Source organism: Paralichthys olivaceus, chromosome 21 (assembly GCF_024713975.1).
Source record: "Paralichthys olivaceus isolate ysfri-2021 chromosome 21, ASM2471397v2, whole genome shotgun sequence".
Classification (NCBI taxonomy): Eukaryota; Metazoa; Chordata; class Actinopteri; order Pleuronectiformes; family Paralichthyidae; genus Paralichthys; species Paralichthys olivaceus.
This window is the reverse complement of record NC_091113.1, coordinates 6,927,714-6,950,960: the sequence shown is the minus strand read 5'-3', so window position 1 is coordinate 6,950,960 and position 23,247 is coordinate 6,927,714. Positions and strand designations below refer to the sequence as shown.

At 43.5% G+C, this 23,247-nt stretch overlaps 1 protein-coding gene across 3 annotated transcripts in view; it reads right to left on the bottom strand.

Moving 5' to 3' along the window:
- LOC109626880 (adenosine kinase-like) overlaps positions 1–23,247 on the bottom strand; it is a 97,219-nt gene that overhangs the window by 53,056 nt on the left and 20,916 nt on the right. For all 3 annotated transcript variants that reach the window (XM_020083075.2, XM_069517332.1, XM_020083076.2), the window contains exons 5-6: positions 3,576–3,748; positions 792–900 (exon numbers count right to left, since the gene is read on the bottom strand). In XM_020083075.2, the coding sequence (XP_019938634.1) occupies positions 792–900; positions 3,576–3,748 (282 nt within the window). The remainder of the gene's footprint in view (positions 1–791; positions 901–3,575; positions 3,749–23,247) is intronic.

Genomic DNA, 23,247 nt, shown 5'->3' with positions numbered 1-23,247 from the left:
ACCGGGCAGCTAATTATGAAGCCTCTATCATTATTGCACTACAGTACACTTTGGAGGGATTGTGGGCAACAGGGGGACCATTGTGAAATTCACTAGGGACAATATGCCAAGGAGTATGTTGATGGTTGGACCGCGAGGCTGATTTATGCCGATAATGACCTACTTAAAAGATGTGGAATGCAGCACAATTTCAGGGCTATCACTTTGACTTGAGATCAGAGAAAATGTTGATCTGCCAGAATTAAACTTAATCCCAAACAGTGAAACGTGAGCATGGCAGGCCATCCTACTCCAGAAGCTGTAAGTGAAGACATTACCTCAGTGGTGCAGCTTGAATGTGTGTGTGTGTGTGTGTGTGTGTGTGTGTGTGTGTGAACGTCTAAGTTCACATCTGTCCTCCTCAATCTGTGTGTGTGTGTGTTTTGTCTGTAAGGGATAGGCTGTGTGGGAGGGGGTAAAGCCAAATGAACTTGCATAATCAATTTTCACACTTTCTCAGCACCTGTTGGCCTGTCTCCACATTAAAAGAAACGAATGAATGCATTACATGTAGAACAATTTCACACTGTGTTGCAGTTTCGTGCACAAAGGCGAGGGGGACATGGGGAGAATGGAGCTGCATTGTCTCAATAGGTAACATAGCTCATTTCACTCGACAAAGGATGAATGGATATATTGACAATGCAGAAGGCGCGCTGAGGCATTTCCTGAATAAAGCCTCTTAACATTTCGTCCTCTTCTGGCAATGGAGTTGGGGAACAATCATTCTGAATGTAGAGGGTCTCACTTACCGCAATATAATAGACCTTGGCTTTCTTCACCAGCTCCCAGTTGCTGTCCAAGTCCAGGTGTTTTTCCTTTTTGTAGCAGTTTGCCGCTGCCAGGTTAGCAACAAGGGACCTGCCGAGACAGACCCCATAAATCTTCTGCCTCGCTTATCATCCATCTTAATTTTGTCTCAAACAAAAAAAACACATCCCTAAAAAACACTCGGGCCCCAGACTTTCCTTTGTTCTTTCACGATGCAAAAAGACGATAATGGTTTCTTAGAACGTCTGAACCAAGGTGAACTAAAGTCATCTGGATGTCTATTATTCATTCCTTTTAACCAATCAGTTATCTCAAACAAAGAAAGGGAGAGATTAAAATGAAAAGGATGTTTAAGGCCAGCCATGAACCAGCTCCACGTTATTTGTTTTATTACATCACCTGGAAAAAAGGTCCTCAGTCAACTAAAGTGGAAAAACAACAGACACGCATTACTAAATGAACACTTGAGTTGAGTAGTGAATGGCAGGAGCTGGAACGTGAAGCAGGTGGCATTATCTGAACGTAGCTCATTAGCCAGTCCTCGTGTGCCGCCTCTTTATGAACGGCCATCAAAATGAGTGCAGCCATCATCGCTGCTTAGGGGCGGCCATATGACGGGAGGCTGCAGGAAGAGATCCGTTCTCACATGGTGAGAGGGCTGCTCAGCATGGTTAGCATCACAGAAGAGTGTGCTAAGTTGATCATACTGTGAGGACAACAGCTACGATATGACAGCACTGTTGGGACTCCCCTTGACGTGAGCTGCAGTAATGGACTCAAAGGTTAGAGCGAGCGTGACAGACAAAGTGTGTATCATTATTGAGTAAGTCCAGGAGACATGAGAAAAGCTCGGTGCTCTCCGCTAACGTCTAAATCTACTGATATAATACATTTAAGATGTTCGCTCCACAGTTGCTTCAAAGCAAAACATTCAGGAGTTCCTCCAGGAATTTGCAGTTTTGCTTTGTCTGGAATAATTGTAAAATTTAGCATTTTTCTTCTCTGAAAATATGGTTGTACAATCCCTGTAGTTTTCAACTAAATATAATGTGACCCAGAACCATTTTAAAATGTCAAAGACAAATAAAAACTAGACTTGCTATAACTATTGTGAATGTGACTTTGTTTTCCTACATCTTGTCTTAGTTATGTTAACAAAACTAGACTGTTTCTAACTAACAAAAAACTATAAAACTGATTGCAGCTTGTTGGCTGTGCTAAATAATAGAGTGTTTATAAGTACCCACAAGTGTGAGACTAAGGTTACTGTACAGACTGAACTCCAGTCACAGAACTCCAAATAATCTACACAGAGTTCAGCAGGTTACTAGAATGATCTCAAATGTAAATACGAGTTAGTAGTTAATGACAAAATTATATTCATGAATTAAAGGGCGATTTTCTTCTTTAAATTTTAAAGAAAAACTAATTAAACATTTAAAAACTGATTAAACTAAAGTATTAATGCCTTCAAAAGTGATTGATTAACATGCAGCATCTTCACTGATTTAAACTACAATGGCCAAATTTAAACATACGACATGTAACTTTGGCTGCTTGGGGTCTCTCAATCAAAACAATAATAAAAGATTTAGTTTCATGAGGTTGTGAAGCCGCGTTTTATTAACGTTACGCAGCAAACGCTAACGATCCATTACGATTGTCCAATACAAATAGTGGAAAAACAGCCGACTGGCTAACTGGCTAGCAGTGGGTTTATCCTTCATCATATATCGTTAGCCCCAGAACTCACAGCAGAGATGGTCAAAGCGTGTAAAGCACTTATGACGTAATTAATAGTCGACCGAAATGAAATGTCCCATTACTTTGAATAAAATTGGGGATATTGTCCATTGTTGGAAACATTCTGGATAACGAAGCACACAAGTCAAAATATATAACATAGGTCTAGTTGTTTTTAGACATTTTAATGAAGAATTGTAAAATATTATATCTTTAAGCAGAGGAGTTTTTTTTTCATTAAAGACTTGCACTAATCAAAGCCCGGGGGCTGTGACATACTGTCTCCCAATCCTTCAAAGCCATCACCCTTCCAATCTGGCCCTGCCCACGACCTTTCCACTGGCCTCCTGAGCTGTCTGTTAAACACCTGTAAGAAATATTACAGAGCTCGTCTCCCTGAGCACGGCGCCTGACCTTTTCAGGTGTCAGAGCCCATATCAAACAAGCCCACTAAGACCATTCAGAGGGGCCGGGCTCCCAGGGCGGTCAGGGTCCAGCCGTTGACTGACTGACAACTCCAGGAGCAGCGGATGAAGGGCTGCAGAGGAGGGGAGTGTTTAGAGAAGGAGGTTATTGATCCACACCTGGTCTATCATGAACTGGAGCCCTTACTGCTAGCGATATTTGTGTGTAGGCTTCGACCTCTGCTGTCTGTTGGCTGATGTGCTGATGATGAGACTAGCGTGAGAGTCGTCAGAGGCGCTAAAGCCCCTTTTACAGACGGGAAGGCTGACAGGTGAGAGCTGGGATAGCCCAGCCATCTCTAACACATTGCTACTGTCAGCCTATAGATGGATGACAACCCACTGGGGCGGCAGAGACTGAGTGGGGGCCTGGAAAAACACACTCAAGCTGTGCTTTTTCCTTTTGATGTGAGAGCGGAGCTATGATTCCCTGTTATGACTTCCAGCCCCAAGGAGTCAACTGCCTGCCTGAGGATGTACAAATGAACCAAAATGACTCCTTCGAAATCCAAGCTAGGGGGTCATGTCTTGGTCAAGGGTGACGAAAAGGTGGCTAACCTGTTGTCCCCGGTGATACAGGCTGCACAAGTACCAGTCGGCTCCTCGTTTTGCTCATAGTAATGGGCGTCGACGTGGGCTTCTTCGGCCTTCTTCTTCAGGATCTCCCCGAAGTTATCGGTGCCGATGCAGCCGAAGAAGGTGGCCACCTTGTGGGGGTTCTGGATCATCCACTGAGAAAGAGAAAAATACAAAAACAGCAGTTACAGTGAGCTCAGTTTACAAAATATAAGTCTGTTTGTCGGGTCAAGTTCAGCCAAGGCAGATGGCACACAAACTGTAGCTTCACAGCAAACATACTGCTTGTGATATACGAGGGCTGCGAGCTGTCGTAAACAACCCAAGACCAATTCCGCTCCACACAGAGCGCACTATTTCCATCCACGCTCTCCTTCCTCCCTGTGTGCTAAAAACAGTCTCATCTCCTTATTTACACAAACCCAATAATTCAAGGCTCCATCCTACTTATGCAAACACAGACTCTCTGTGTGTGAGAGTGAGTAGATGCCACCACGGGACTGAACTGCTCGACGGCCATTTTTCGGATCTCGACAGTCCTGATGTACTCAATGACTTTTACCTGATGAGAGAGGTGAGGAGGGGCGGGGGGGTGGTCTGCTCAAATTCTACAGTGCTCATGTTTAACCTCCAAAGATTTATTGACGCTCAGTACGTGCTGCTGTTTGCTCATTTTATTGCAGCCTCCTGTTTTGTTGCTGACGGGGGCCTCTTGTGAATGAGATGTTGCTGCTTTCGGGGATGACCTGTATATGTGTGAAATTAATCATTTCACACGACCAAATAGCATCTCAGTAGGGGAAGAAAAATGCATTTTCATCACCCGTCCTGAGATGCTCTCCGTTGTATTTTGCACTCACCAACCCCCCCTCTGGTCTCCAGGTAACTAGTTCCGACACACAAAATAAAAAAGAAATAAATAATCAAACAGAAAAATAAAATTACCCGGGCTCAGATTCATTACTTCACACGAGGCTCTGGTGCATTTTCAGACCAAGGCTGCCAATTTACAAACATAGTTGATGTGGAAGGGTTTTTTGGCTTTTACCTGGTGGTAAAAAAAATAAATAAATAAACATGCTTCTATTTTCAATATCAGTGTTTTCTTTGATTTTTAATGAAAAAGCCTCATAAAATTTGCCAAAGCCCAAGGTGATATTTCCAAACTGTGTTTTGTGAGACCAATTGTGCAAAATTTGGAGAGGGAAGTGACTTGATAAATAAGCGCTCAGTTGATTTATTTTTTTGTCAATACACTAATCAATTAATCGACAAATCTTTTTTTAGTTAGTGACCACAAAATAAACATTAATAATGCCACATCGGCCTGCTGTGTTAAGGTCCGTGAGCAGGCCGACCACGTGTCATCTTGAGTCATGGCTCAGTCATCCAGCCGTGCTCGCGCCCCCCCCCCCCCCCCCCCCTCCTTACTCCCCACCTGGCTGAAACACACAAACAAGTACACACAACACGCGTGCAAATCCACAGCGAGAGCTGACAGAAGCGAGCTCTTCTTCCCTAACCTCTTGCTGCAGGCACCTCACACTTATCAAGGTCACTGGCTCGGGTACACGTCAAGTCCAATCTGATTTTCCCTTCGCAGTGATGAGCTCCGAATCCAAGGTTAGGTGCTGCAGGCTGTAAATAATGACAGCACGGCCCCTCCATTTGCAGGCCTCTCAGGTGGGAATAGAGAGGGCCACTCAGGGGCCCCTGTCCCCATGATGACAGCGTGGTGAATCACAGAGCAACAACTGACCCCCCCCCCCCCAAACACACACACACAGACACACACCATCACCACGATCTGAATTCTCCTGCTTCCTCCCCCTCTCTCTCTGACCGTCGGCTGTACTCTCACTGCCAGCTCAGCTTGTCATTTTACAGGGTCATTAACAGACACATACACACCAACATGTGCATGAGTACACAGTGCACCCACACAAGGCTGACACACACACACATAAAGAAAAATATTCTCTAGTGCCACAGCAAACTCCCTCCTTTCCTAAAAAAAAAAAAAAATCCACCCTGCTTTTGCCAGAAGCTGCTCTCCTCCTCCAATAAACACAAAGCGGCAATAGATAAGAAGAAAACGTCTTCATTATGAGCATGTAAAAAATGTGTCTTGCAGTTTTTTCCCTCCTCCTCTGTGGCACACAGGAGAGAGGAGTTATATCAATTCATTTCCATCCCTGGCACCCTGCAGACAATCCCTCTCCATACCCAGATTATGTGAGATAATACCTCCATTATGACAAAAGCGCTATTCGCGGGGTCGCTGAGAGGTCAACCAACCCTGCGCTGGGTATTCATGCTTAGTCACATCCCAATTATACCGCAGTGGCAGAGGCAGAAATTGGCAAATGTACATCAAGGCGCTTCATTACTGAGGGCCGCTCCAGTGAAATTAAGCAGCAGATGAGACGGAGTGAGATTTGCCCCCAGGTGGCATGTTAGAGAGAGAAGAGAGAGAGCGAGGAGGATGGGAAGAAAGAGGGAAGCTGAAGAAACATTTTTCTGAAGGTGCTGGGAGCTTGTATCTCGCACAGCAGCTCATGTATATTTACTTAACTAGGGAGAACGCCGGTCCCCATAGATTAATAAGTTCCCATGATGCACAACAGCTACATATCTCTAGGTGCATTAGATACGGAGGGAAAACCTAATACAAACAAGTGAGAAAAATATCCCTGAAAAGCAGCGGGCGAGATGCTGCACAGGCGTGCTTGCTGAAGGCAAAGCGAGGGTAAGTATACGTTATGTTAAGTGGAGAATACGTCTGGTGTCTCCTTCTGTTTGGCTTCAATTCACCCAAAGAAAACCCCCCTCCCACCCCCAAAACGCTGGCCCCCAGATAGCTAATAATTATGACATCTCATGGTTGCAAGGGAACCCGCTTGGAGAGCTGACCCAGGCCTGGTCCTCAACATCCAGCAGCTGCCACTCTTCACTACGGAGGCAGCCGCTTCGCGTGGCAGCTTCCAGGGGGGCAATTACACAGCCCAGATGAGATGAGGCGGCTGAATGTTTGGGACTTGAGCGCTCAGACTGCCATTAGCACTATAAGCTAATACATTCCCTCTTTTTTATTTTTTTACTCCCCTCCTTTCTGTCTCCTCACTCACTTGCTCCTGTATATTGATGAAGTGGTAATGGGAGCTCTAGTTAAATATTCCCCACTGTAAAAACATTGTCTTGTTTCTAGTCCCCCTCAGGGGTCAACGTATTCTCCCGGAGTTGCTGAGAATCTTTTCTGCTCTATTAATGATGCAATTCCAATGCAATTCAGATCTACTGAAGACGCTACACAGTGGGCTTTGGCGGGGAGTTGACAGATGACGCCAGTCGACAACAAAGCTGTGTCTTCGGCACATCACTGGGAAGTTGGCTGGTCGTTATCCGCCTCTCACGCTGCTCAGTTCATCTTTAAAACAAGTACAGAGGAGAAGTCTCCACTCTCCTCTCCTCGCTTCACCTCACCAGCAGGGTCCTCTTGAGAAGAACATGTCCGTGCCTAATGATGGTCACATTAATTACAGGCTTATCAACCCCGGCAAAAATTCAATAGGGCTATTTATAGAGTCCTAAAATAGCAGAGGGCGAGGGCGCTGCATGCCGTGGTGGCCTCCTCTCGCTCTGCAGCCTTTTAGAGCCAGAGGTGAAGGCTGATACCCGTGTTTCTTTTTACTGTGCAGTTAAAACAACTAGCAAACATCTGTCCATCAGGACCTGTCATGGCGAGTGCTTTTATATAAAGCACGGCGGAGCGGAGGGCCCTCACCACAAGCACTGACATTGATGAGGTCTGGCAGCTTCCATTAAATCACTCTTTCCTGTAAAGTGCCAGGCATCAAAGCAACCGGCCACAGATTTCTCACTCAATCAGGTAACACACCCCCCCGGCTCCCCGACCCGGCCCACCCTGCTCCATGTCCTCTCAGGGGCTGGGAGCCTTCTGGTCAATAACTCCAATCAGTTCAATTTCATGCACAGTTAGCCATGTTGGGGTGCGAGGGCACTGCCCCACGCCAGGGTTGCATATGTTGTTGTTGCTGTTGTTGTTTTTCTTTAATTTTTTCTCTTCCCTGGGAAGGTTGATAAGTGGGGTGGGGACCTGCACTGTGTAAAAGTGGAGACTAGCCAGGGCTAGCATGGCTGTTTTAACTCTGCCTCACCACAGCGGGCTCCCTGCCAAGCCATTAAAAGTCTCTGTGCTCTGCTTCAGTGACACAGCTGAAAGAATAGAGAGGAGGCGAGAGGGAGAGCTGTAAATGATCAACACGATAATGAGCTGATTATCAGTCAAAGGCATGGATAAGCTCTCTCTCCAGTAATTTCCTTTCAGATCAGTCAACCACATTCTCCTCTCTGCAATCAACACTCAAAGGGGAGGCATGCATGTAGCCCGATGGGAATCTGGCCCAATATCAGCTTCAAATATCCACATCCTCGTTGTCTTCTGATCAGTGCCTGGCGCGTCCCTCGCTGACACGCCAGCATGGTGGGGAGACATGTGTTTTACTACTTTCGTAATGGTTGTTTCACAGTTGTCATGTAGTTTAAGGTTCTGGCTGTAGGGCAGTACTGTGCAGTACTTTGCAGTCTGTAAGTATTTAGTCAGTGTCTCATTTCCTTTTGCCTCGGCACCACTACAGCATTAGATTTGGAGTCGAACAACAATTGAGGTCAGAGTCTAGGCTCTGTTTTAAATATCCCAATAAAACAGTTTCCTTCCAGAAAACAGTGTGAATCTTCACTGGAGGCCATGTTGTGTATTATTACAGTGAACTAAGCCATTACACATTTTTGAATAATGTCACCTTTCTGCTTTTCCTATTAATCAAACTGATTGCGATATCTCATCAGTCTGCACTTTGATGATTTGATTTCGCACAAAATAACAGATATAATTGAGGGCAGTGCTCATTGCTCTACTGCGACACTCTCTCACTCTCACACACATACACACACACACTTATTGACCGTCCGTTTCCACGCAGACTGGCCATTGGCAGCAGTGGGAGATAACACACCCATGTCCATGGCACGTTAAAACATGCATACTTTTGTTTCTACCATCCTGTGCAGGCAGGAAGGATTTTTCTCTGAAACAATACCACACACACACACACACACACACACACACACACACACACACACACACACACACACACACACACACACACACACACACACACACACACACACACACACACACACACACACACAGGGGTGAAGACAATACCTTATTCTGGCACACAGACCACAGATCTGTTTATCACGTTTACCTTTCTTTTACTTCAGGCAAGTGTAAAAACCTTTGTGATGTTTCAGCACTTACTGGAGATGAAAACTAATATACACAGGAAATGTGTCATTGTCCAAATACTTATGGACTGTACCTGGTATCAACCATATGAAATCTGATAAACAAACAATAAAAAATCTGAACAGAGTGGATGCTTCAAGTGAAGGGGAAATAAACAGTCTGTCAACACCAGACACTAGTACACTACCCCAGGGGAGTGATGTTAGACAACACAAAACAAACTACGGCAGCTCGCGTGTCCACGTACACATGTGTGTCACAGACGGGGCGGGGGACGGGGAGGTGACAGCTCCCCGGGACAGCCCCCGATGATAAGCATCAAACTTGATGAAGCGCTGACACACTCCATAGGTTCTGATGTTAAACACGACAAGAATGTCCCCGACAGTATCTCTTCACCCTCTTCAGAGAGCTATCAAAGGGCAAGTTCAGTGAGCACACAAAATAAACAGATCTCCACATCCCTCCCCACCAAACACAACTCCTAACACATCTCACTGCAGCATCTTCGCGCTGCATAGGAATCAGGGATGTGTCGCTGTCTCCAGGCGCCAAGTTTATCTAAAAAGGAAACACCTGATTTTTTTTTTTTAAGGGGGAGGGGATCGTCTTCATTCCTCGCATCCCTTGTTAAACACACAACCTTGATTTCGATTCTGTTGCCTAGGAGGGGTGAATTATTTACAGGATAAACAAGGTGATGTTGTTTCAGTCAGTCTGAGCCAAACTCCCCTCTCGCAGCAGCAAAGAGGCTGACGGGTTTACCTGGCAGGCATGAGGGGCTGAACTCGGATACAGAAGCCGGGGGGCGGCTTCACAATGGCGGCGGTGCAGTGATACCCATCTAGGGGGGGTTGGCGGCGACTGAGGCTGAGGAGAGAAAATGCCTCCACACCAAATTCATGGGCTGGGAGTCCCAGACTGCTGAGCTGTCCTATTTATCCGCAGAGACAATGGTGGCTATAAAAGCACATGAGCTGATATACTGAGTGAGCGTGTGCATGGAGTGAGGGTGGGTGTGTTATTAAGTGATCATAAAGTGGCATTTGTGTTTGCGGGGGTTGTTGCCATACAAGGTTCAGGCGGAGAGATGATGAGGGACCTTTGCAGCTAAAGCCTCTAATCCTATCTGTGGTCTGTGGGCTCCAGCTGGTGGGAGTGCAGCTGTGCGAGGCCCCTGCACAGGTGAACCAGCTCTGACCCCCACCACCGCCTGCCCGCCCGCTTCTCCCACAACTCTCCTGTACACAGTATGGTGGATTTCCACGGTGCTTTGATCTCTCGCATGTGGCAGCGCCCCCTCCCTCGTCCTCCCAGATGCGGTGACAACACGGGTGATCCGTGTTACCGAAGAGATTTCCTTTTTTTTTAACATATGCCAAATGACAGCCCTGGTTGCGGGTTTAGCACAGGTCAGGCCTGACTAAATTCAATGTGGCAGTGCGGAAAATTCATTTCAAAACATTAACTCCTGGGAGGAAGGAGACTCTAATGAGTTTCTTGACTGTGTTTAGTGACATCATTTACCAACAATAAAATGATGATCAGGATCATTCAACAAAAACCAACCATCCATCCCAGACATTATTAATCCTAATCTCCCGTATCCATCGTCGGATCACTGACACATTTCTATATTGTCTAACAGTAATTTGGACATGTATAAAGTAGGTCTCTGAATATAAGCAGCTTAAAAAAACCACTGCCACAAATTCAGTCATGCTGCATTATCGCAGCCAAATGCTTATGTTTTCGTGAAAAGTGGGCTAGCAACAGCAGGCGCCTCACGTTCATCAGAAAGGAGCAGACAAAACAGCTGTGCTCACAGCTTGACCTCTGACCCTGTCTGCACGTTGGCTGCAAACTGGTCCACATGTTACACACTGCTTTACTTTGACAGGGACACAATGGGAGGATATGATTTGACCCCTGGGCGCAGATCGAAAAAAACAACATTCCTAATGTCTTTACACACTGTGGCAAGATCCTGCTTATCATATTACTCATGCCTTTGTGTCCTTTTCTGCAGGCAAAGAGGTTTCTCTTAATGTTACCAGCTGGAAATATCAGTGATGAGAGTCTCCGCTTACTAAGCTCGCTGTTGTAAAGGCAGTTTGTGTGCTGATTCTGGGGCCGGCTGGCTGCACAGGTAAGCAGAAAATAGCTCTTAGCTCCGGCCTGACCTTGAGAAGGATGCCATTCAATCAGCGAGCTTGCCGCAGTAAAGGCCCTATCATTGCACTAATAGACTGAATCTTCCTCTCTGCCCGGATCATGGACAATGCATGGATGGCTTCCTCCTGCTCGGCGAGTTAAAGGGCCAATTTATTCAATAAATTAAACAGAGAAAATAAGCCATGATGAAAGAAAATACTGCTGCTGCTCTTGGGCGGATATAGATTTAACCTGTGTAACCATCTGCACACCTAATTTAATTTCCAGTTTATAGACATAACAGAATTGGATGACAGCAATTGACAAAACAGTTAAAATGCAAGACTGAACACACTGTGCTCGTGTTCTCATTGCCAGGAACGAACCTCAGCGGTGGAGCGAGCGTGCGGCGCGCTCCTTATCTGCACCCCATCATCCAGCTGGAAGCAGACAGAGTCGACGTAATAAGGAGAAGATTTAAGAACAGTTGCCCGCTTTGAACTTTTGAGGTTGTGCGATCAAATTCCACCTTATCAACTGGCAGCTTAAACAAGTCGTGTTATTTTTCAGGCGGCTTACGGAGCGAGGGAGAGGAGGAGAACAAGCTGGAACCGTCATAACGGCTGGCTACTGCAGTGCATCGTGACAAACAACGGCGGAAAAAAACTTGGGATTTATTACTCTGATAACCTTCCAGATTTCTTGGGCTGGTGCTGTATGCCAGGCAACTCTGACAGAGTTATGCATCATTAATCCCCATGAACACTGCCAGTGATAAATAATGCTCTACATCCCTATGAAAAATAAGGCGGTTATTACCAAACCATAAAGAATGGTATTCGTATCATCACTTCGAGCAGATAAAAATGTGCAGATACGATGTTTCAAGGTTTCAACAGCACACTCACGGTGACAGCGAGCAGTATATTTCTGTTCTCGTCAATGTGCTGTTGGAGAAAGAAATCCCAATAAATAACAGCACTTGAGCAAAGCAAATCAAAGCTCTTTATATCCATGCCATACCGCTGCAATACTGTGCGAACACTTAAGTTATCAAATACCATTAAGCACATAATAAACCAGGCTAAATAATAACTTAGCTTCCTAATTGCAATCATGAGCAGCATAAACGCGAATGGAGGCTATCAGGTAAAGCACAACAAAAATAAAGTGCATCTCGTAACGCTTTCCCACTAAGAGCAGCTTATTTCGCTCATCTGATCATTTCTCAAGGCTCAGACTTGAACGCGGTCCAATAAACAGAGTAATACTATATCCCCTACAGGTGTAAATTCTTGGTGGTTAAGCAGCGCAAAGAGAAACTCGAAGGAACTCCTTCTGATGCGGAGATGTTTCCAGCGCCAGATGCTGTGGGGCCCTCTCTTGTGAGAAACCGGGCGAAGATCACTTACTTTCCTATTGAGAGTTGGAACATAAATCCAAACCCAGCAATAAATCAAATATAAATTTTCAGCTCCCCTCACTTTCTCGGGGAACGGCTGCAATAACAATGTCATTCGACTCTGCCTGGTTACCATTAATGCTCTGGATTTCATCCATGTTAATCATTTGGTCCTGTATCCTGTGTGTTTTAAAAACCCATGCAGAAAAAAGATGGGAAATATTACTGACCTATTTAACGCTTTGCAGATTAAGAGAAGAAACTGAGGTCTGTGTCAGATGCTCTTTACATACACAGTATTTTCAAATTCTTTTAAAATGGATTCTCCTTGCCAGATATAACACCCCGCACGCCAATAATGTTAATATAGTGAAACACTGTGGCTGCGACTTTCACATTTCTAGACAGTAAAGTTTCTGAGCCAGAGAGGAGGACAATGCACTCCAGTTAAATCTAACTCGAGTGAAAAATGTGATTTCTATTTAGATATAGTTTTGTGTGCCAACAAATTTTTCCTTCTGCCAAAAAACAGAATTCGATCTCTTTCGGTCTATTTTCTCCTTGAAATCACAGTCTCATAATAATCTTTAAAAACTGAGCGCGTGCCAAAAACTGATTCACCTTACTCCCAACCCACACTGCATTTTTACTGGAACGGCCACATATCACTGTCTGAGCAGTTTTCATAACCCAAATAGCATCAGATTCAAATTCATATATTTATTTCACACAGTGTAAACACACTTTGATTCCAGTGAAACCATAAACCCAAAGCAAGGCACAGGGAGCTAAGTCTGGTTACAGAGACTGTTTGGAGAGAGCCATTCTGTGTGAAACACACTTTACTTTTTAAGCAAAAAGCAAACCAATTTCAGTGCAGCACCTGCACCTCGTGCCCTGTTGGCTTTGGCAGAGCAGATTCAATGAGTTCTCAACACTACAGGGTAGTGTGCCTGTAAGAATTTGCACTGACAGACGGCTTTTAGAAAAGAACCAAGGTCACTGCTGCAGAAACACAGCGCAGAGGATCTGCACAGAGCCAGGGGGGAAGTGTGTGTGTCTCACTCACACCCTTGAAATAAAAACAATGAGTGCAGACGGATACCAAGTTCAATAAACTTATCTTCACTTTGTAACCTCTGCAGAAACACGATATACGCAGGAGGCTAACAAGCTGCTAACAAGCTGGGCTGTTCTTATGGCACTTCAGCAAAAACCAACTGTTTATATAAACTTCCTCCAAAGCTAAACAATCCTACACACGTCTGTCAAATGCTTATAATAGAAAATTAAAATGAAATAGTCTGATAATCTGCACCAAATTACACAGACTCATAAATGTCAGCACCATAAATATGTCTTTTTTACACCAAGATAGAAATCTTAGGGATGAAAAAGAAATTCTTGGAACGTTTTATGGATTCTTCCCCGACCCAAACCCTAAAACACTCTGGTTTAGTGCTTTTTGCATCATCTTGCTGACAAACAAACAGTCATAGGTGAAAAAAACGATCGCACTCAATAGAGCGTATACTTCTGCCAAGGCCCTAGAGTCCCATTAAATTAAATCAAGCCAAGTTGCACACTTAGATTATTTTTCATCAAGATCCAGGCTTTATTCACTGGGAAGTCGGTGAAAAACTCGCCCTGTCTCACAATGTTGGAAAATATGTTCGTTCTTGGCCCCTGTCCCATCCTTCCACTATAGTTTCATGGAAATCCATTGGGTAGTTTTCGGTGAAAATCGAACCAACCAACCAACAAACAAACACCTTGATCGTGGGGGGGTAGTTAGAGCCATTCTCATTCCTTTGAAGGGAGAAGTGAGCTGATGAAAAAGTTATGTTTGAGTTTTTGTTTTTGTAAGACAAAGCACTGCGCTGGCCAATAACATGCATGATTTTGTAACATGAATGTTTTCCTGCTGTTTACCGTGCGATTGTCGTGATGAAATATAAAACTGTTGCTGCCAATGATAACCTCCCAGACTTTCAAAACCACTCTGCTGCGTTCTGGCCTTGAAACACATAACTTCGTTCCCCCAACTGGACTTCCCGGATCAGATTTTTATTGCCTCACTGGTATATGAAACAACACACCCCCCTGTGCTGTTTAAAAACCAGGGCTTTTCCCTGGTATGAACGCCGCCTCAGTGTTATAATGTCACAGGGTGATGCCAGACGTGCTAGCTTCTTTCAAGGGGAAATGCAACACAGCTGCCTCAGTGAGACAGAAAATATCTTAAGCACAAAAAAGCAAGTTGACAAAAACCTTTCCACTTAATAACCAAAAAAACCTGAAACCAATGAAAAATAAAGTATGAATCAAATACTGAATAAATACACATGCAAACTTCTGCTAAACTTCTCTGACAGGGGAGGCTCCACTTTTGGTGAAGTTAGTTGTTCCATCTCTGTGCAAGTTAGCAGGATATCTGAAAATCTCGTAACGGATTACAAAGACGTTTGGAGAAAAGTTGGGCGACGAGCCAGGGAACAAGTAATCAGTGTTTGGTGCACATCCAGCAACGTATTAATGGACTTCTTAAGGGATGAGTCTATGTTTTTCATACTGTCATCACAGCCCAGTCCCACTGGTCCCTAATGAAGATATACAGTCTTATAAAAGAGGAGATAGTTTTAGAGCATATTACTTTAAGCAGCAAATCAATGCACGCTTGGTGTTTTACAGTGAATATTTACTGCAGCAAGTGAATGTGAAAATTAACCACAGTGCCGTGTTCATGGTAAATCCATTTGTAAAGAGCTTTTCTAGTCTATCGACCACTAAGAGCTCTTAACAATGTATGTGTCATCCACCCATTCAAACACACACTCATTCTTGCACTGATGATGTAGCGCTGAGGAGCAGGCAGGGGTTCGGTGCCTTGCTCAAGGACACTTTGATATGCTGTGTGTATTTTGAATGGAGCTCTGTGGCAGGGAGGAATAAGTCAGGCTTTGGGTACACAGAGGATAATTGTGAGAAAGATGATTTTGTGTAGTTTTCCTCTTTTCACTGAACTGCTGGTAAAATATCATCATCAGACGTATCTTTTATAACAAAGATTATTGCTATTTTCTAAGATCTACTTTGACCCTGATCCATGCAGATTAAACTGTATATTATTATAAGAAAATATTAATATTGTGTACTATGCAGCCAAGGCAAAGAAAGAGTTTTCTAGTTCTTGATTTTTTTTTAATTTTTAACACCCTTTAGAAAGGTGTTTAATTAAATGATGTGTTTTTATAGGCAGTGTTACCTTATACTTATATACATTGAGTATTTCTCACACTCTGTTAGCCTCATTTAAAAATACACAGTGTTGAACATTAAAAATAAATCCACAAAGCAACCTTTTATTATCACTATGTACATGAGTCTCTCATGTGCACGCGAGGAGAATATTTTTCCTAATTGTTAATGATGGGAAAGCCCCAGCAGGCTACATTAAGAAAAGGTTGTCAGAGAAATCGCTAACAGCTGCCAGCCACAGGAATTCAGAAATGCCAAACCAGCACTTTGTGATTGGCATAAGGAAGTTACACCCACTTTGTAATAATACGTTTCGCTTTGGTGAGGTGCCAAATGGGTCGCCGCCAGTGCAGACATGACAGCCTGATCAGATGATTCTGTACAAAAACATCGGGACAGGGAAAACTATAATTATTTGTCTGAGTTTGGGTTCAGGTTGCTGTACAGCTCATAAATACAAATGAGATGTAACTTATAGAACAAATCTAATAATAGTGACTCCACTCAGAAAGTCATTTTGAGGAATAAGCCTTAATTATAGCGTCACATATCTCTACACACTTCTCTCTACCCATGTAGCCCTTTTGACAAGGTAATAATGGCACACACTCACTAATGGAACAAATATTTAATGTTAATTCTTAATAGGTGTAATTTCATGTCATTGTAAATGTCTAATACCTGATTTTAGTACAGTGGAGCAGCATGATACCTTTGTGGCTCCAGCGATCGTAGCGTTTTAAAGTCAGGCAAACGAAAGGAGCTATAACCTTTCAGAGCAACTTAGCTCAATCGTACATCTTCCCTGACGCTACCACACCTGCTCAGGTCTGTCTGCGATAACCCGCTCTGTCTGCTCTGCAGGTGCACTCTGGGTATTTACTCCAGACCCATTTACCACAAATACATGCTACCGTGTGTTACGTTCCTAAAACCTCTCGATTTCTTCTTCTTCCGTCTCTGTCGACCCACTCCTCTTCCTGCCTCACTACCGTGGCCTTGATGATACATTTACTTTCCACGAATCAATTTCTGAAAGTCAGCAATTACCCCGCGCCACGGGGAGTCAGAGGAAATCTATAAGTCAAAGGTCCCGAAGATGCTCAATAGTCAGGCCTGTCACTTCCTGCCTGCCTGCGTCAAAACCCAGTGATGGACCTCCCTGGTAAAGATAACAGGGGTCAATAACAAGCATCTGACACAGGAGACAAGTGCAAACGAGGAGCTACAGTAGCTGGGGACAATAAAATGAAGGAAAGGGAGAATCCAAGGGACAAGTAAGTAGAGACTCAATAAAAAATATATTATTATGCATGTGCTTTTTGATTGCATCTTTGACTATTAAAAACTACACCCGATCCCCAGATTTGAGGCTTTCTAAATGTTCTGTCCCACTTTCAAACTACATTTGGCACAGTGTAATAGACTTCCATTGTTCCTATTATAGCAGTAAGCACATAACAAATCAATATGTTCCAACAGGATACAGTACAACAAACTGCTAATGGAGAATAGTGCTGCCAATTAAACTTCAAAATAAATTGCGTAATCTTGTTAACATACAACCCAACAGCGATGAACACACAACCACTGGTGGAGGTAAGAATACAACAAAAACTATACTCTACATTTAAAACCTGCTTAGATGAAATATGTGGAATTAGAGCCCAGAGATTCTTCAGTGTTGTTGTAATTCTAGTTGTGTCCTGATAGAGGTCATTACAAGTCATGGATTATCTAATGGTCTAACTTTTTGATGGAGAAAGTACAAGTGCAGCTGAAGTACCCGAAAGCCCCTTGAGACAAAAACTGTGAAATTGCGATATTCTCCCGTTTGTCCCGCTGCTACTTTAACCGAGGCTTTCAAGTACGGAGATTTAATTTCTCTACATGTTTACCTTTGCATCATCCCTGCCTCCTCCTCCCCTGTAACATTTCTCTCCTCTCTTCCTTCCCAGGAGACAAAGCAGGCAGACGGCTCTAATAAATGGTGGCGTGAAGCCTCACAGTGACGGCGTATGCCGAGGCAACCGATGTGATCAATTATCGAGTGGCCGATTCTCTTTAATTAGAGGGTTTAAGTATTGAGTTTGCCTGGGTGGGAAGCTGAGAAGCAGCATGTAAACCAACCTCATTACACTGCAGTGATTCACCTCCAAGGAGCTGTGATCCACGCAGTGTTTACACCATACATTTGTTTCTGTGGTAACATATCGAGTGGAGGAATGGCTCAGTGACAGACCCAGTTTCCCCCCCACCCCCCTCCTCTCCTCTCCTCTCTCTCCATTTTTTTCTTTCACTCTCCCTCCCACTCACTGCTGAAGAGGCTGTCACACTGGTTTGCCTTTTGTTGTGGAGAGTCTAGAGAGGTATAGCACAATGTGTCCTAGTTAAAGCAGTGCCCCATCTGCCCGGCATAATTAGACAATTATGCTGGAAGGATCCGTCATTAATTCCTTTGTGGTGGCCAATTTCGCACCACAAAGAGGTCTCAGGTTTAGTTTTTCTTTGCACATCTCTGCTCATTTACCACGGCCCCTGTTATCGTCCTCGAAGTATTGATACTATGGCAACTTGGGGTGGGAAAATATACTCCTGCCAATATTGACTGGTTTGTATAACTGTAGTGAAAAGGCCAAGGGGAATATTGGCTGCTGTCTTGCGCTGAATAAAAACCAGCAGCTAGAAAACAGCGCTGTGAAAACAGAGGGAGATACACAACAAACAGCCACAGTTAATGTATTGAGTTTAAAGTAGGTGCACTGATGAAATATGCATTATGTGAAAGGATGTTGTGTTGCATTGTGGGGTGTATAGATTCATCTGAGCAGGAAAATCTTTATCATTTCTCCAAAGCCACACTGACCGACTAAAACACCACTAATTAAATCTAAACTTTTCCAAGTAATGGACCTTCATTACGTCCATGTCGGATTTGTGAAATACAAGAGAAACAGATTTTTACCTGATGAACAAATACAATGTCAATGATACCACATTAATATGCTCATTTTAGCTAGTTATGTCATATGCTAACTTCAATGCTAGCTTAAGATTGTAACAGCAGCCTTGCATTACAGCTGACATAACTGATGATTTGATCTATTGTGTCGCTAGGTGAGATCGAGATGTTCACAATCCTTCGTCATTACATTTAATAGTTGTCAAGATATTTCACAGCGGCCAGCTGACTATAAATAAATCTACAGCATCACTACTGGTGGTTTAGACTATTAGCACCTGTGACCACAACGATTACGAAACATCACAAAACGTCTTCTCCAGACACATATTCACATATTCTGTAAAGGCCAGTGAACTAAAATGGCATATAAATGTTCAGTATTTATTACTCTTGACTATTAATAAATGTGTTGTGACACAACATCTGGCAATAAAGTACAAAATGTCCTGTGTGCTTACTGCAAAATAATAAATGAGTGACGGAGGCAGAGCACCAGACACAAGTTCATCTCTCTATTCAGTTAACCAGCCACGATCTCGAAGATTTAAATTACGGTTACCAAATGAGGTAACAATAATGAGGTAATAATGATTGAACCGCAGGAACACTGATCAAAGTTTTCTAATATTTACATATTTGCAGTTTAGACTTTTATAATGAAGGCACAGGAAATGTCAGCAAGCTTAGCAGTTAGCCCTACTTTTAATCGAAAGTGTTTATAAAACAAGACAGTTTTTCTCTGCATTCCTTAAAAGTGGATCAGTGTGAAATATTGCAGGGAGTAATGAGACAAGACGGAGCAGCCGCAGAGAGCTGTCAGATGCCACCAGTGACTACAGGTGTCGCCAAATCAACCAGGACGGGAATCTTCCAGATTTCCATTTTAATTACAAGGTCCACCTCTGTTATTCATCTGCTGTTATAGAGGAACCTGCTGCTTGTCTGAGTACAATTTATAAACTCCTTATCAAACAATGGTCTCTCCACATTAACTGTTTCACAGTTACACTGAGTAACTCAGCTTGAGCGAGACATGTGGGAAGATGTCTTACAATGTCGCTCAAATATGATTAGAGCAGTGATCTAATCAGCCATGAATTCATCTGTGAAGACAAGCAGGCAAAGAGAAAATCACCGCAGAGAATTCTGTGTAATTATCAAAAATCTCACAGCGGTACATTAAAATTCTAATTACGACATATTATCTTAATTGCTAAGGAGATGCAAATCAAAACAAGGTTAACGCTGCTCCCTTAACATGCAGGAGAACATGCGGTGGGAACCTCGTCTATATTCACTGAATCAGCTTGACTTGTTCGACACGAGAGGCTGTCATTTTGTAATGCTTCCCCCCTCTCTTAAGGGCGATAATCCTCGCTGAGAGCACAAGCAGCAGCTCAAACGTGCAACAATAACACGAACAAACATCTAATTGCTGCGCATTCATTTCCTTATTTTATCAAGCAGAGCTGGTGACAGCTCATCGCAAACTTGCCAAAGAAGAACTAACTTCTTTTAAAGCCATGTACCCCTGCAACTGAGAAAAACAGCCTTGTCCTCAGCTTAGGGACAATGCACTTTTCAGATAATCTAAAACCCCAAAAGGGGGCTTGTAATCCTTCAACTCATCTGGGCACAAAACAAATCACAAGAGCTCGAGATAGTCAATTCTCACACTTGGACAGAAATGGTCCAAGAGACACGGCCATGTGCAACAAATACAGGAAAAAAGAGAAAAAGGGTTCTCAAGAAACTGAAAGTCCCATGGTACACAACAAATTGCTTTCCATAAATTGTACCTGACAGGTGCACACTGTAACTCTGCAGACATAAGACAGCTGGATGACAGCAGGCACAAGGGGTAATGGTGACAGGAAAAGAACATGCCATTGAACATGGATTTATGAGCCGGTCCAGGCTGAGGCGATCCATCAGTGAAGTCACGTAGCATCAAATCTGGTCATGTTTAGAACACGTTTAGGTGCCAACGCACAAAAAACATGCTGGACGCGTGCGGAAATGAGCAATTTGCTGCTTTTTAGCCGAGGGGAAATCTATTGCCACCCACATAGGCGATTTTCAGTCTCTTAATTGGAGTAGTTATGCTTTGATAGAGCTCCCTTTTCTCCGGAGGTTCTCGCAGTAGGCTAATTACAGTATGTGGCAGCGTTAAACTAACTGCAGCCTTTTTTAAAACATCAAATTCCTGACAGAAAAAAATAAACTGGAGGAGCCGATGTTTTCACTTAGAGAAACTGGAGTTTCTGTACCATTTGGCTTTGGGGACGTGGTTGCCCACATACTGTAAATTGAGTTTCTCTTTTTCACTTTCACACACAAACACACACATACAGTGCAAACACTTTCTCGCAGACGCATGGTCCTTCCCCTGCTGGACAGAAATAAATGGAGACCCCAGGAGTTCCCTTTGGCCCTGGCCCTCGCAGTCTATAACAGAGCCGACAGCTCCGATCGCTCCTGAGAAAGCAAAAGCTGCTCGGGGATCGCTTTACAATTCTCAGGGGCTCGAATAACCTGATCTTGAACTGATCCCGTGCACTGATCCTTTGGTATTGGGTTAGGAACGTGTGAAGGGGCCTGTTGAATGAGCTCGCTGGATATCAACATCCTCGCTCCGTGTTGCTCCAGCCCGGCAGATTGTTTGACTTGATTAGTCTCTGCCCGAGTGTTAGACTCCCCAACGCCGAGCCCTCCAGACACCGGTATCAATGTGTCAGAGGGAAAAGTGCTCTCCCAAGGCTCAAGGTGGAGCCCATTACCCTGAGTGAGAGCACTGTAAGTTAATAGGATTTGCTCCCGATCAAGAGACTGAGCTATTTCCTGAGGCTGTTACAGGCCGAAGCACAAAAATAAATGTTCTTTTATTCAACTCTATTAAAGCATCCCCTCCCTCCAAAAAACTACCAACTACACCAGCACCTCAACCACCACCAACCACTCCGACCCCGCCCCTCCTTTCTCTCCTTGTTGGGCTATCTGTTATTACCGCAAGAGGTGGTGCTCTCCGTCTCCTGCTCTCCTCTGTGTGTTTTTTCTCTCTCCCAAGCAGCCAGTAAAAGTAAAAGGTTGGCACTTTTTGTCTAAAGGAGTCATTTGTTCAGGTGAAAATTAAACTTGCATGGTAAGCAGAGCCAAGCCTGCGGTTGGACAGGGGCAGAGGGGATTCCAGATTAATCATATGGACTATACACCATGAGGATATTCATTGAGGAGTAATTGCCATGGGGGCTTTATGTAATGTATTCTCCCCATGAGGTAAAACCTTGTAGTAGTGAGAAAGGATAATAGAGTAAGAGGATCATATAAAATGTTTGCTGCTCCAACTTTTAACTCGGAGCTTAACCCTGACCTCCAGCAGTAATTACAGCGTTAATTGCCAACTGATCTGAGGAGGAGGCTCCATCCAGCTCTGCTGCAGATGTCAACAGAGCTTAAGAACCTTCATCGGAGGTGCAACGGATCACAAAGGTGCACCTCTGGACGATTAGCAACACAGAGAGAAGAGGTGTTTGGTCATTGGGTTTATAGTACTGTAAAGACCTTGATGTGGTTAGGATTGAAAGTAATTACTCTGTTTACTATCAATCATCTGTTGAATTTTTTAATAAGTAAATAGTAATAAATAGTAATTATGTTGATTTAGCCTATTATTCATTTTCTAATCAGATACTATGTGTGTATGTGGTTCAGATATTTCTAGAACCGTTCATCTTATCAGCTTCACAGTTTGTGGACAAAGGAAGTGCTGTGTCGAAGTTTGTGCGATTCAATGTGAGTGACGGTGTCATTGGCGAAAACAGCGTATCACGGCAACAAACACGTTCACGACAACGACAACTGATTCTCAAGTTCGGAATAAACTTTGAATAAACAGCTGAACAGCTCTTAGTGCAGCAGCGGTGGTGCTGAATACCTTGATATTGTTTTACATAATACTTTTACCTGGTCAATTCACAAGAAAATATAAAAAATATATACATATAAGATAATGTCAAGTCAGTAATATATTGGTATATTGGTCGCTTGACAACATTTGAGTATTTCACTGCGTTAATGAGTCTGACAGAACACTAATTTGATTATGACTTACAGCATACATCTGTTTTATTGTGATATATATTTAAAAAGTAGAAAAATATCATTACTATTCCTGTGAAATTGATTTCATCCCTGTTCTTCAGCACTTATTTCTTCCCATATATTTGACTTTAACGTGCATGACAACACATAACTTCAGTTTTGACAACTCAAGACAGACGATAAAGAGCATTAGACTAAATAATAAGCCTGTCAGTGTGAAAAAAAACAGACACATTTCCTCTGGATTTGTTTAAAACCTTGAGAGAGAATAGAGTTGGTGCATTTCACCACAGATCTAAGCACGGCTCACGCAGGAAACCTGAATGTCTTCAGTGAGTCAAATAGTTAAGTTGAGCCAGTGCTGCCATAAACCCTGTGGGAGAGCTTGGAATAATCTAGGCGATGTTAATGATGCAATTTATATGTGAGGGGACCGGTGTTT